This window comes from Aspergillus glaucus (assembly GCF_001890805.1).
Source record: "Aspergillus glaucus CBS 516.65 unplaced genomic scaffold ASPGLscaffold_14, whole genome shotgun sequence".
NCBI classification, from domain to species: domain Eukaryota; kingdom Fungi; phylum Ascomycota; class Eurotiomycetes; order Eurotiales; family Aspergillaceae; genus Aspergillus; species Aspergillus glaucus.
Window position 1 is genome coordinate 636,162 of NW_019170466.1, and position 15,014 is coordinate 651,175.

Genomic DNA, 15,014 nt, shown 5'->3' on the forward strand with positions numbered 1-15,014 from the left:
AGATTCGGATCTGATACGAAACCAATCCGCTTCGTATTCCTGCAAGATGCAATAAACGCGACAAAAGGGAAGATAGAAGCCTTCAAGAGACCATGAGACCTGAAAAGTACATTGGTCAAGCTTTGAACAGTGACCACGAAGCGGTCCAAAGCTTCATGGCTCCACTGCGGGAAGTGAGATAGCCCCAAACCCGAGAGACTGTGCAATAGTCTGACATGTTGCTGTAGACGACTGCCGTTTTCCAGTACTCGTGGCACGATATTTCAGTGATCCGCACAGACGAAATCCAGCAAGAATTTGTCAAGGTTAACCGGATATTGTGTGGAAGTTGCCTTAGACGGTTTCCTCAATGCGCAAGAGATACAGAAAGAAAGTATAGCTAGCGAGTTTTGACAGTCCCTGTCTTTTCAACAAGGCAAACTGTGGAGGGCATGCATATATCCGACTCCTGCATCGAACCCCTTGGGTCCTAATCTCATGTGCCGGCTTTCGAATGGTCGAAGAAGCATCCCGAAGCGCTGAGAGTCGTGGCATTCGACAATTGAGGGGTTAATAGGCTTATACCAAAACACCTTGATGCTAGCTTATACTGCTGCTAATTAAACAGCATACGGAAGGGTAATTTCAGGTGTATATTAGAATCCCGAGTCGCATAGATGTAACTAACGCATCACTAGCATGGCGGCCCACTGGAACGAAATTCCCGTGAATCAACCTTACTCGCTGAACTAATTCACTCTTCTATTTTGGACAGGTTTCCCCATATGCCTGCGGATACGTTCTAACGGAAATGGAGTTTATCGGGGGCCAATTTAAGACTGTTTCCAAGGGTTTGAAAGGAAGATTCCCAACATGAAAGTATCCATTTCAAGAGCGATAAATAGGAGTGTAAGAGAGAACCACTAACATCTATACTCACCCATTGACCGTTATAGGCGGCCTTCTGTAAAAACAATACCATACATCACAGTTATCAGCCATAGCATCGTAGAATTCCGAAGTTAACATAGATGACGCCATCTTCATCCAACCAACATTCTTTTCACGGCAGTCATCTATTGGCTCATACTGCTCTTCATTTAATCGTTCCTCGGTAGACAGTTCTACAGCCAAAGGGTTCTCATCCAAAGGCAACCAGCTGGTGTTCACAAAATTCACATAGCCTTCCCCGTCCATATCATCGTCTGGAAGCCGTGGAGCATCATAGACCACACTCCGCAATGCGCCTTCATCAACCATAACAAAGTACTCGTATCTCGGAATTCCAATAGCCCCAAGGTGTCTATTCTCATGATGCGGATTCTCAATATCAATCACATGAGCCGCCCACTCCCTAAAGCGGGCATGAAGCCGGTGCTTCGAAGCGCCGTCCAATGTATCACGATCTTCAACAAAAGTCTATTCCAGAGTATTCCCAAACTCTGGCGTATCAAAGCTTGCAATGGATGCACGGGACCGTTCTTCAACAATCTGTTTAAACCGCGACCAAGCTTCGCCATCCTCATAGGTGCAGCGGTAGATCACCCAGTCCCATTTCTCAAGCTTTTCACGGAGGAAGATCTGGATTTTTCGTTCTGGTGAGGGCCAGATTATGGATTGAGGTGCTGATGGCATGAAGCTTTGTGCTGGAGTGTGTGCTAAGCTAAACCCGGTGATGAATTGGGGGAGGAAGAAAGGGTAAGACCTAGCCCCTTGTCGGAGGAAGGGTGTTGTTAAATACGGCCAGCGTAGGACTTTGATGTTATGCAAGGTGACTGAGGATGGAATATAAAATTATGACTTGTTCTGGATATCGAAGGCTGTTTCATGCAAACGGATTAAGTCACATGGACGTAACATATGTCAATGGCCACGAGTCAATAGCTAGGGCTACTAGTACCATCTCTAAACATCAACACTCTCAACCACAGTACGTTGGAGACTGCTCAGATTCTGCCACTCCTTTCCGTCTAGTATATTACCTGACTGTGCTTTTCACCAAATCTCCCTCCTCTTTCTACCTTGTCACTCACTTCCCTGGTTAGTCACTACCAGATGCTGATTACTACCTGACCCATTTACCAACACAGGTGGGGAACTAATTACCAATAGCATCGCCATCCCCAGGATTGTAAGGGGGACGAATCAACGGCACCAACTGGAAATTGAAAAATGTACATTCCCGGATGCTATTCTGATCTTGACGAGGCCCTCAAATAACATGAGCTTCGGTTGGTACCTGACAATGCGTTACCACTTTCTCCTGAGACCGAACTGTGCTTGGAAAAAAGCCCAACTATTGACGCAACCAGTGAGCCCATATCTTGCAGTGCAATACTCAGAATAATATAACGAAAGAGGCCTGAGACACCAAATACTGCAACAGGGCCTGGCTACACGCCTCAGTGATTGCCCACAGTGAAGACTTGACCACAGAGTGAACATTCAAAACCTAATGCGCTACTAATGACAGTACAGTCTGACTTGCGAGTGATCATTTTTGTCGAATTTGACGAGAGTCTAACACTGGGAATGTGATTGATTCTTGACCGACATGTCACAGCCCGTATTCGACGCGGTGATCGATAATGAATAATGGGATTCTGTGAACATAACGCCCGAGATGAATGTTTACCACATATGGAGTCTTTTGACAAATTTGACCACTCCGTGCTGCACTACCTAGGTTTGTCTGTTTTGTGTAGAAGATTCTAGTAGTACGAATCGAGTCGATTCTTTGCTCATTAAATAATAACTCTCGTGAAGTAGGGTTATTTCATCATTATGGTCGTGGAACTGTATCATATCAATTGCTGCCTACGGATTGTGAATAGCTTCACATCTACCGTACCAGCTATTTTTATTGACTGAGTGATATGTAAAAAGAACTGTCTGGCTACCCATAATGAAACTAGTCCAAGACTTACTCGAGACTAGCATCAACACCAACATCAACATCAACACACTAACCGATAAAAGCATCCTCTTCGGTGCAAACGGGATTGTCAACAATGTAGCTACCTGCGTGCAAGTCATCAGTGATTGTATCATCAAAGATCATTTATCAGGAAAGAAAATGGTGATGGAGGTGATTTTTCAGGGAAAACGGGCTCTGGCAAAGTGCTGGAGCAAGGAGTATTATGAAAGGTTTGCTTATCTCACTGACAACTTGTTGAAGTGACTTGATTAAAATTGCCATCAATAATGTAGTTACTTTGCGGAGAGCTGCTTCTATAAGGCCCCAGTCGACTGCAAGCTACAAACACCAGAGTTCCCCTCTTTCCTCGCGTACGGTGAGATCATCTGTTCATCTCTTTTCCCCTCCGGTGACATCCTGATCATATCCTGGGTCCCCGGAGACACAGTTCTGAGCCTCTGGGTCATCTCTAACTCGCGACGAGCGTCTCCACATCCGGAAGCAGTGTCAGAAAGCTGTTATTGTCCTTCGTAAACTGAATATATACTTGCAAGATGCGGGAAGACATAACGTGCTCTATGATAGGGAGTCTGGGAGGGTTACAATGGTGGACTTTGAGAATTATGGGCATTGTACGCCTATGCATCTTCGGAGTCTGGATGCTCCGGAACTTATTGCGATAGTTGATGAAAGTGATTTGTAAACTGGGGGGATAGACAGCTGCATAGAGCAAACTAGGATGCTTTTTTGGTGTTAGTGACATGGCTATAATGATGTACTGTCACCTTTCCTTGACGAGAGTAACTTCTTTCATCTAGAAATACGATAGGAAAGTGTAGCGAAAACCAACACGAAGTCGGAAGCGGGGAGGACCCAAGTGGCATGACCATTTCAGCCAGCCACTGCAGGCGATCACCCAGCAAGCCCTCCTATAATCTGCAAGTGCGATATTGATGTCCAGCTCAGCTTGGAGCGAATATTCTGATCCCGGCCTCATCACATCTATGCGGGGAGTTTGTTGTATGACAGGCTCGGAGATTGTCCCCTAGCCCTCTAGCCCTAGCTCATAGCGGACGAAAGGCCACTATCGTTAAGTGTAATTAGAGCAGGGCTGCCCAGTAGGCAACTAAAGACCCACAATTATTCAGTATGAAGGGGAGCTGTCGTATCCACGTCAAATTCGCTTTCTTGTATTCTCGTTCGCTAACGGAATTATAAACGGGTCAACCTGCATGATTGCTGCAATCCCCTCCTGATCGGCGGCATTGAGTCGCTCAGCTATGCGCTCACAATGCATCCAACACCACAAGTGTATATTCGTAGTGGGCGGGTGTAGTCGCGAATAGCAAATGCAGCATTCTGTGCTTGTACTCGTATGATAATAGTGGTGGCCTTCCCGAGAGTTGTTTGGGTATGTCCGTAAGTACGGAGTACTTTGTAACTGCACAATGCAGAATATGCATTAGTTCCAGTAGATCTCCACAGCAGCTGAAAATGGCATGACATGTTCAAGGTTGGTTGGTCAATTGAGGACCCAATCGTGGAATCCGTGGCTGATCCAGGTTTGGATGAATTGAAGAAGAGTTGTCTCCAGTATCAATATACGGGGACTATCTAGCAGTGTTGAATCGAATATCTCAATCGTCGCTCTTCGTCCGGCATATCTGCTTTTTGAGATTTCCATTTTGGTAGGCACTGCAGTGCTTCTGCAAGAGATGATACCTGCATGGATGCACATCGCCTGTTTCATTCTCGCAGGGCACGCAGACATGCATGCATCAAGGCAGCCAGTTCCACATCTCGCCTACTTCCTTGACATGATGGCCCCAGCTGAAAATTACCTATTCAAAGGGAGTTGGTAATCCGACGCTCCAATTTCAGAATCCATGAGAGCCCATGAAGTATTGGAATTTCCTCTTGTAAGAGCTGCTAGCATTACTTCGAGTCATGATCTTCAAACTGCTGGTCTTGAGACCAGAATCCTGATACGTACTCGTGCTTTTGTAGGAGTTGAAACTCGCATGATGTGACGCATATCTCCAATTCTAGCCTTCACAGGACACGCAGACATACGTCAAGGCAGTCCAACTTGCCCCGCATCTTCAGCCCATTGCGTACATGATGACTTCAACTGAATGTGAGCATTGCCCGTGCAATAGAAGCCCGCAAAGCATAAATAAAACCCAACTCTCCCATGAACTAGACAAGCCAAAGCAGCACCATAAAGGCGATAACAGCCAAAATGCCCTCTCCACCATGCCACGACACCAACCCTCACGAGGTCATTAGCTCGTACTTTATCGGTCCCAAGGCGGAAAATCTCCCGGTATTCCAAGAGAATCTTATTACCATTTTGGATGAGCTTAAGAATACCCGACTTGCGTATCATAAGAATGATGAGGTGTGTAATTTACCGCTCACCGATATCACAACGTTTGCTAATGTTGTGCCTGATAGGTATTTATCTCAAAAGAAGTTCGAGAGTCTGAGACTTTCGAAAAGATCACGAAAAGGTTCAACGAAGCGTTGAAATTGACTGCGAAGTTGATGGGAGAACACTCGATTCCTTTCTGGCATCCACGGTACCTTACCTCCCCTCTTCCTCTCTCTGTTCCGACCTGACAGAGCTAACCGTATCAATTCTAGGTATGAGGGACACATGACCACAGACCTGACCATGCCCGGTCTCCTCGGCTACGCGGCCACGATGATGTTCAACCCGAACAACGTTACCGTCGAGGCGAGTCCCTTTACCACCGTTGTTGAACATAAGGCTGGCAAGCAGCTGTGCAAGATGTTCGGATACAATACCAACAGGAACACCACCCCGACGGCGTGGGGCCACATTACCTGCGATGGCACGGTGGCTAATCTAGAGTCTATTTGGGTTGGTGAGTAGCCTTTTTCCCCTCCCTTTCTTGTGATGCACAGGCTAAAACGACGAGCAGCAAGGAATCTGAAATTCTACCCCCTCTCGCTGCGCAGGGCCATGAAAAAGGGCCCCCTCGGCTTCATCGCCGACGATAAATTCGAGGTCCCCAATTGCCTCGGTACAATGAAGCCCTTCAAGGATCTCACTCTCTGGGAACTGCTGAACCTCAGACCCGATATCATCTTAGGAATCGCCAATACTCTGTACGAAAAGTATGGTATCACGTCTAAATATCTCGAGGATTCCTTGAGGGATCACAGCATCCAGACGATCGGTAAGGATGCGCTGGAGCGGGAATTTGGTCTCGAGAAGCAGGGACAATACTTCCTCGCGAAGACCAGGCATTACTCATGGCCTAAGGGTGGTGGTATGTTTATGTACCTCTTCGTCATTTATTGAACACAAATGCTGACGGCTGCAGCCATTGCGGGCCTGGGCTCCGGCAACATGCAAGGAATCGAACTAGACCTGGACGGCCACATCGACCTAGAAAATCTCAAGGAGAAGCTCGAAATTTGCTTGAAAGAAGAGCAACCGGTGTATGCAGTCGTGGCCGTGATGGGATCCACAGAAGAAGGCGCTGCCGACCGACTGAACGAGATCATCAAGCTCCGAGAAAAGTTCCGCGAGAAGGGACTGTCATTCCTGGTCCACGCAGATGCCGCCTGGGGAGGCTACTTCGCCAGTATGATCCCCCCGGAAGTCAAGAAGGGACCGGAAGATGGAAAAAAAGCTATCGACAAGGTTCCGTCGCTGCCTCTCCGAAAGGATACCTTGACGGACTTTATAGCGTTGAAACATGCGGATTCAATTACTGTGGATCCCCACAAGGCTGGATATATTCCCTATCCTGCTGGTGGGCTGGTGTACCGGGATGAGAGGTTAAGGTTCCTGGTGACTTGGACTAGTCCGTATCTGACGCAAGGATCGCTGGAGAGTATCGGTGTGTATGGAGTTGAGGGCAGCAAGCCCGGCGCGGCGGCTATGGGAACGTGGTTGTCCAACCAGACCATTGGCCTTGATGAAAATGGATATGGTCGCTTGCTGGGAGAGGCCGCCTTCACTAGTGCCCGGGTAAGCATCTAACCGCTTCTTGAAGTCCGAATAGGCCTACTGACTGGAGTCGATAGTTGAGTGCCCACTATGCGGCCATGCACTGGAAGCAGCCCTTGGACGAAGATACCGGCAAACGCCGCTACATCTGCATCCCGTTCAACCGGCTCCCCAAGGAGAAAGAGGGAGAGGGCTATGATTCCCTGGATTCCGAAGTTGATAAGCGAAGAGAATGGATCAACGACAACATCATTGGCAAACCGAACGAAGAAATCGTGCATAATCCTGAAATCATGGATTATCTCCGGGAACTGGGCTCGGACCTCAACGTCAATGCGTTTGCGCTCAACTGGTACCGCGAAGACGGCTCGATCAACGACGAGATTGAGGAAGCAAATTATCTGATGAAGAGGGTGGTTGACCAACTCTCGATCACCAAGGCGGATCAAGACCCGCGGAACATTCCCCTGTATTTGACATCGACCCAGTTCGAGCCCGACTTGTACGGCACATGCGCGCTGCACTTCATGAAGCGACTGCACCTCACCCCAGCAAAGCAGGACCTCTTTGTCCTGCGCAATGTTGTCATGAGTCCCTTCCCAACTGAAAAGAATTTCATCGGCGAGTTGATGGACTACTTACAGACGGTGATCACAAATGAGGTCAAGGAAACCCTCTGGCCGAGGAACAGGCCTGGAAGCTATCATGTCAGCTTCTTGATGTACGGCACTGACGAAATATTCCTCGACTTCCTGACGAGCTTCCACCAGGCGACTCAGCGCCAGCAGATTATCCTGTCTGCGGACCTTGACTCGGGCAAAAAGGAGGATTATGCGCAACTCAAGAAGGACAACCCACTAACTGAGATCGCCTGGATATCCGACAAAGAAGAGGATATAAAGGCTACAATACTTGAGATGCTCGCGGACGGGCATCCCGTTCTCAAGGGCTGGATCGCCGTCAAGGATAAGGAGACCGGCGAGTAAGACATCCCCCTTCCTTACAACAACGCCTTTTCGCTCGAGCTTTCCTGACTGACATGTTCAATCTGTTTTAGGTATGTCCGGCGGATCTCGGATTGCCAGGTGACTCTCAACCGCATCGTGAAGAGCCGGCCGCTCAACTCGCCCAATCGCGAACCTGGGTATCCCGAAGACTTCATGCCCTTCTACCTATACGGAACACCCGCCCAACCTCATATCTCGCACATGCTGCTCCGAGCCCCGAACATCTCGCTCTCAGCCAGCAACGTGAAATTGAATCTGGACCACACACAGGCAGTTAACGACGGGCTCCCCAATGGCTTGATCCTGACACTATCCGACTGGCGTGAGGTGGCCATGCAGCCTTTCCCGGCCACAAACGACGAAATCTGCAAGGGAACGTCCTTTTTCTTCCGCAAGGATAATAAGTTCAATGTCAAGGTGTTCGAAGACCCCAAATCAGCGCACGATGAAGGCCCGGGTCTTTTGGTCGGTCTGAAAGAGCCAATTGCGCAGGGTACGATGACCTTGGGGGATGATGTGCGTGTGGACGTGGAGGGACCGAACAAAGATCCGTTCGACAACCCTCCTTCCACGAAGTCATGGGAAGATGAGTTGGACAAGGTCAAGGCTGTCTTGAATGGTAAACAGATAGTGTGTGAGGATGGCACGAAACTAGGGGGCTGAGCCTTTTAGACTATAGTGATGATAGTGTTAAGACCCAGTTGACTCAATGAAATATGTTAAGAGTATGCTTGCGCATCGTATCTGTACAACGGGCGAACATCCTAATTAGTACTTTATACACGATAGCTGAATCGTGCCTTACCCAACCTCTGCTTGTATAACTAGTCAGTTTAAACTGCGCAGGGACACGAACCAGAACCAGAGAAAGAGGCGTTTGTAATGAGTAAGCCAGAGCCATTGAAACTCCTACATAGTGTTAACAATATCGGACAGCTAGCATGGGAGTCGATGGGCGATGAGGTGAGGTATCTGGATGATAAGAACGTAGAAGAGGGAAGTCAAATTAGGAAGGAGTCACCTGATTTCTCCTGCACCACACAACACTACAGCGTACTGCAAGATTGTCACTACGCAATCTACACAAGGACAGCATTATATATAATCTATTATTTACGGCGGATTACCACCCAAAACGAAACGCGAAAAAACACCGGGAGACTAAACACAGCCAACGGCTTGAACATTATTCACAAATTGACAAAGCTGGAATCCAAACCAATGGCAGTATAAGACAAGGAGAATATAGAAGAAATATATAAAACGGATGGTTCAAAAAATTTACAGAAGGATCATACCGGCACCGGCGACGACAGCGGTGGCCAGGTAAGCACCGAACTGCCAGACACCGACACGGACGGCACCAGGGGCGACCATGTGGGCAGCACCCTCAGAGCCGGAGGCGGAGGCAGAGCCGGAAGCAGAGACCTGGTTAGCGTTGCCGGTGGGCGAAGAGGTGACGGTACCAGTACCGGCGGAACCAGCCTCCTTGAGGAGAGCAGAGCAGGTGCCGCTGGGGGAGCTGGAGGTCTTGGTGGTGGCAGCGCCGTCGAAGTCGCAAGCGGAAGCGCCGTTGCCCTTGGCCTTCTGCTGCTTGTAGTACACGTTCATGGCGTAGGCGAGCTGCTCCTTGGGGGTGCAGACACTGTAGGCACCGTAGTCACCAGTGGTGGCGTTGGCGGAGACACCGTCACAGACGTCGTAGCCACAGACGGTACCGAACACCTCACCGACCTTCTCGCCGTCCATCTTGCCCTTGACAGTGCACTCCAAGCTGTCCATCATGCAGGTGCAGAGGTCCTTGTTGGGCGAAGGAGGGAGAGGAGTGGCAGCAGCACGCCAGGCGCTGTTGACAGCGGGGCAAGACTGGAGAGCAGAGTTGGTGGGCTCGTAGTCGCTCTTCTTGGTACCGGTAGCCTTGATCTTGGCGAGCTGCGAGGAGAGGTTGCTGAAGTCGTCGAGGGTGCTGACCTTGTCACCATCAACCGAGACGAGACCTAATTATGTCAGTTTTTCTATTATGTGAGTCTATTGTGGGAAAAGGGGGAGGACATACCGTAGTCGTTCTCTTCCTGGAAGTACATGTAGACAATACCACCAGACCAGACATCGTTCATCTGCTTGCCGTAGAGAGTTTCGACCTCAGAGAACTTACGGGGCTGGACAGCGTTGCAACCGTACTCAGCAAAGAAGACAGGGACGGAATAGTCCTTGAACTCCTCAGTACGGGTCTTGTAACCAGACTTCTGGTAGTTGGAGTCACCGCACCACGAGTAGATGTTGTAACCCCAGAAGTCAATGCTGTCATCAGAGTTGTCACAGTTGAAGTAGTTGGCCATCTTCTCACGGATGTCAGCATCGTCGTTGGTGGCGTAACCAACACCCATGGTGCGGTAGTTCTTGGCCTTGATGTACTGCTTCATGTCACGGACAGCGGCCTTGACGAAGGCACTGGCGTCAGTGTTGTTGGCCTGGTTGGATACTTCATTACCAGCGAAGAAACCAATGACGTTGGAGTACTGAGACATCTCGTCAACGACGCTGACGTAGCGGCTGTAGAGATCGGCATCCCACTTGGGGTTGTTGCGGACGATGGACTCGCTGGGAGAGGACAGATCCGAGATAACGTAGATACCGGCATCCTGGAGCAGCTTCATACACTCGCTGTGGTCGGCCTTGGGGTCGATGGCGTAGGTACGGATGGTGTTGGCACCCAACTTCTCAAGGTAGGGGACATCACGCTTGCAGGCATCGGAATCGGCCAAGGGGTCCTTGAAGTTGTCGGTGTCGGACTTGGGGCCCGAGTACTCCTGTTGGTAAGCAACACCCTTAATGTAGAACTGGGTGTCGTTGCTCTTGTAGAAGAATTTGGAACCCTTGATGACAATAGGGTCCAAGTCGGCCAGAACGGTACTGGCAAAGAGAGTCGCACCAGCGACAATGTTGGTAAGCTTCATGACGGGCGTACGTCAAGCAAAAAGGAGAGACTGGTGTAAAAAGAGTGTCAAGAAATGATACAGAACGAATGTGTACAGAAAAAAGATTGGAAATAAAAGAGAGACAACAGCGAAATCGCCGTAAGGACTTTTGAAGAGTGAGAGAGTGGAAGGAAGAGAGGGCTGAAAGGAAGATGTGGATGTAAAAAGAAAGAAAAGCGCTGAAACGGGGGGCTGAAGGGGGTCGACCCCAAAAAAAGGTGAGAGGGGCCAGCCATAGTGGACGGGTCCCTGGATGGAGCATGTCCCTGAGACAATTGAGAGTTTCTATTGGCTGCTGACTCAGGGTTTCTCGGGTCAACACAGCCCGCCGAATCCACCGGGCTTAGTGGAGTCACTAATCCTGCCAAGGGCTTCCTATTCAGGAGAAAAGACAACGATCCAGGCCGACGATCCGCAGAGTAGCGGCTTTTGATTCGTTTAGGAACTGCCGCTTCCCATGGGAGCCGCCCCGTGATATCACCAACCGGAATAACGCGCAATCTCGTTCCACTCCTGAAACAAGGGTCACAGAGGAGTACTAGTACTCTGAGTACTCAGTGGACGTCTTGGCAGCGCTGTCAATGGGAGTCTGCGTGGTATTGATTGACCAGTCAGATACATAAAGACCTTGGTATGGTGTTGATGATTATCAGGCTCGGCTGGGTATACTCTGGAGTATTTCGATGTCAGGATATATAAGCTCACAGCCCCCGACGGTCGAATTCAATATCTTACGCCGAATACTGCATGGGGCGGAACGGAATATAAGAAGATCAAAATCTCCTATTTAAGGTCGATGTGAATGCTAATAGGCTCTCTGCCACAACTGCTCATCCTTTTTCTAGGCTACTGTCACGTAATCCAGTCGATTGTCTGGAGATGTTTGATGGATAGGACGGAAAAGAGTACGTAGTACGAGTGCTCTGTTGAGACAACCGATGCTATTAATATCAGATCCTTCCACATCCTATGCGGTACCAGAAGAAGGACACACTGGACATGACCCCGAGTCAGATTGGCTACGGAGTACAGAGTACAGTGTACGGAGTACATAGCAAACATGCTATTTTTATACTCATCGGGGTGATGGGTACCACCTAGCCAACCGCCGGTACTAAGGAGTACCGCGTTGGATTTTCTGGGGTATGTCAAAGCCTATGAGTAGATTTGACTTGGGGTCGTTGCGCTAAGAGTTATGAAATTCAACACGTCAGAGACGTCTCCATTGGTACGTGGTGGCTTCTTCTAGAAGAGTGCTAGTAGAATGCGCTGGTGAAGTATATATATCCGTTGCATATGATGCCGCATTCCTACACCGCACGGAGTATCACTCGCAACACCACATTTAAGTGAATCATACTATCAACCCTCATCTGCCAGGATTCAGTTCAATATTTTATTCATGCTGAAAGAGCAGTAAAATATCTGTCTTGAGTCTCTGTACTGCACGCTATGCCCAGTGGATAAATACCAGGGAAGGATGAAGAGCTTCACAATATGTCGAACAGGTTAGCAAGATATCCTGAATATGCGATGTATATCGCCCATCAACTGCACTAGTAGCGGACAACTGAAAGCGTTTACACAAACTGCTGGAGTTGTACTACGATATATGTTTCTCGTTTCCAGCCACTCATTGATCCATATCCTGCGCCTTGATATCATTGTCTTACAGGTAGAATAGATTGATTAGATCACTACCATGGAGTACTCCGTACTTCATACGTAAATACATACATCAGCTACTAACCGAGCGCGGAACTCTGTCGGAATCCGCCACCAACACATGAAACCATCTCCGAAAGCCGTATGTGATGCGATTGGATTACAGAACACAAAAGTTGTGATATTCCTCTGTGCCGTCCAGTGTGGCCGTGTTCGACGGTGATGCATGACAGCGGACAAATCAACGCCCAGATCACCGGATGATCATGTTCCCACGGAGTACATGTACACGTTGCCACCAGTGCGTTGTATTCTGCTGTCTCTATGGAGTATGCGCGAGTTGTGCCCTGACGATCGTTTCATTACTGAGACCGAAATCTCTCGGGACGAGTGTACGGTGTACTCGCGGACGGGATAAGCATTGACTAGAAGGCCAAGCTCATATGGTTGGAGATCGCTGACGTCCGTACTCTGAGCATTCTAGATGATGATGTATCGAGTTGATGATGATAGAAATGTACGAGTAAAATACTCTGTTGGATAGATACTACTGTTCTTGCTGCCTTGTTGCCTGGCGTACAGAGCAACCACACTGTTGAACTACCGTAGGATCATGCAACAAACCCCTTTTACTTTGAACTCCGTACAAAGTACTCTTCTCTCGTTCAACCACATCGTATGGACTTGAGTTGTCCGTACGGGGTACAGAAAAGTACATCTTGCCACTGTTTGGGACGAGCCCACCCTTTCCGGTGGATGTATCCGATTGGCTTAACTGGGTCTCTCAGGAACCAACCAGAGAAATCCAGCCTCTCCTGATTATTTTTTTAGTTGCAGATTAGTGTCAGGCGATGTGGGGGGGGGGGGGGGGGGTGTTGTTATTTTCGGAATGGTGTACTGAGGCGAGTTCTGGATTATTCCTCGGTACAGAGTACAAGTGAATCCTTTTCAGAAGACTTTGCACGGAGTACCTGTACTATGTATACTCCGTAGAGGAGTGGTAGTAATGGCAGGTCTAAAAATGAGATGTGAGACTATGGTCGGTCTACAAGATCAAAGAAGAAACTCAATAATTGAGGAATGTACAATTACCGTGAACGACACCATGGTTCAAGGATCCAGCTTCAAAATGTGGCTAGTAAACTGATAAACTCTAAACAGGAACGTGCGACCACAGTATTTGTATTTGTATTTCGTTAGGTACGGAGTATTTTACCTGGTAATCGGTATGGACGATGGAATGCCTTGATTAATTATTTGACAATTTATTGACAACTATTAGCTGGAGCCTCGATTCCTTCTAGAATAAAATGGATACTCGCTCTTCTCCGTATTTGCACTCCAGCAGTTCCCGATTGAAATTAGATTCCGTATCCCCCGTACTGGATTTGTACTTGTGCACCACACCCTGCATCCACCTGCAGACCCAAATAAGCAAAAAGAAGCAAATCAGGAACGGTGGCAAAAGTCGAGGCCGAAAAAGAAGCGCATAAGTTTGTATGATTGGTGGGCTTTTTTTTTTTTTGTTTTTTGAAAACGATCGATTACCCGATATATCTGAAACACAAGTTAATCCGTCCGTACTGTTACTGTACTGTACAAGTACTCTATGTGCATACAATACCCCGTATCTGTATAGAAGTATCATAGAAGAGACTGATAATAGGAGATCTCCCGTGACAGACAGATGGTTAATTAAAATAGACCAGTAGGAGAACTTTGGCGTTTAGTTTTCTAGAATAGAAAGACTAGTTTGATGACACAGGGTGACCTATTCCGCACTGGTTGCCAGTAATCCGTACTGTACCCCCATGCAGTCAGGGATAGCCGAGAAGGGGGATCATGAGCAAAGGTGGCAATTCACCAGCCGCAAACAATTATCGAATACAATGGGCATGGCTGGCAAAAGATACTTTGTGTGCTTGAACAGAATAAAGTGCAAGAACGAATACATTCAACAACAGCCAAAGTCAATTGCTGTGTTTAGTGTTATATCCATGGTTTCATAGAGCTTCGTTGTCTACAATACACAGCATCTATGTATTGATATTGGTCCGGGCTCCATCTCCTCCCATGGTTCTCGGGTACAAAGTACGAATACAAAGTAAATAGAGAACCTTCCCAGCAATGCATGCAGGGACTCGCCACTGTTCGAATGCAAATACTCCGTAGTGAGGAGAACGAGTGCAGTAAATATTATGATTATTGACGAGACGATGGCAACGAACAATGGCGATGGTGATGCCATCCCTTCATACCAGTCATGAAAAGCGAGGACAACGGAAACGATGGACTTGTACGTAAATATGGTGTATTGGTATTACCGACACGTAGGTGTGTTTTGTCGGGCGGTGGAGACAGTCTCAGGGGCCGTCCAGATACCATGGAATCCTATTGCTCATATTTTCTAGAGGAGTTTGCACATAAGCACTAGAGGCTACAGAGTCTGCATATACCTTAATAACTATGCAGGCACAATTCTC

General features: G+C 48.2%; 3 protein-coding genes across 3 annotated transcripts; 1 reads left to right on the forward strand and 2 right to left on the reverse strand.

The window, feature by feature from the left end:
- Positions 1 to 915: 915 nt before the first annotated feature.
- ASPGLDRAFT_36966 (uncharacterized protein) lies at positions 916 to 1,614 on the reverse strand (the record flags this gene model as incomplete). The annotated part of the gene is made up of 2 exons (XM_022544760.1): positions 916 to 1,385; positions 1,452 to 1,614. 2 exons carry the CDS (start codon positions 1,612 to 1,614, stop codon positions 916 to 918), a joined length of 633 nt encoding a protein of 210 aa, XP_022399553.1.
- Positions 1,615 to 4,786: 3,172 nt separating this feature from the next.
- ASPGLDRAFT_83439 (pyridoxal phosphate-dependent decarboxylase family protein) lies at positions 4,787 to 8,615 on the forward strand. The gene is made up of 7 exons (XM_022550218.1): positions 4,787 to 5,297; positions 5,354 to 5,478; positions 5,543 to 5,787; positions 5,845 to 6,195; positions 6,250 to 6,902; positions 6,959 to 7,863; positions 7,939 to 8,615. The coding sequence occupies exons 1-7, from the start codon at positions 5,139 to 5,141 to the stop codon at positions 8,549 to 8,551; spliced, it is 3,051 nt and encodes a 1,016-aa protein (XP_022399554.1). The 5' UTR covers positions 4,787 to 5,138; the 3' UTR covers positions 8,552 to 8,615.
- A 554-nt stretch (positions 8,616 to 9,169) lies between these two features.
- On the reverse strand, positions 9,170 to 10,845 carry ASPGLDRAFT_36968 (glycoside hydrolase family 72 protein; the record flags this gene model as incomplete). The annotated part of the gene is made up of 2 exons (XM_022544761.1): positions 9,170 to 9,885; positions 9,945 to 10,845. The coding sequence occupies 2 exons, from the start codon at positions 10,843 to 10,845 to the stop codon at positions 9,170 to 9,172; spliced, it is 1,617 nt and encodes a 538-aa protein (XP_022399555.1).
- Between the last annotated feature and the right edge of the window lie 4,169 nt (positions 10,846 to 15,014).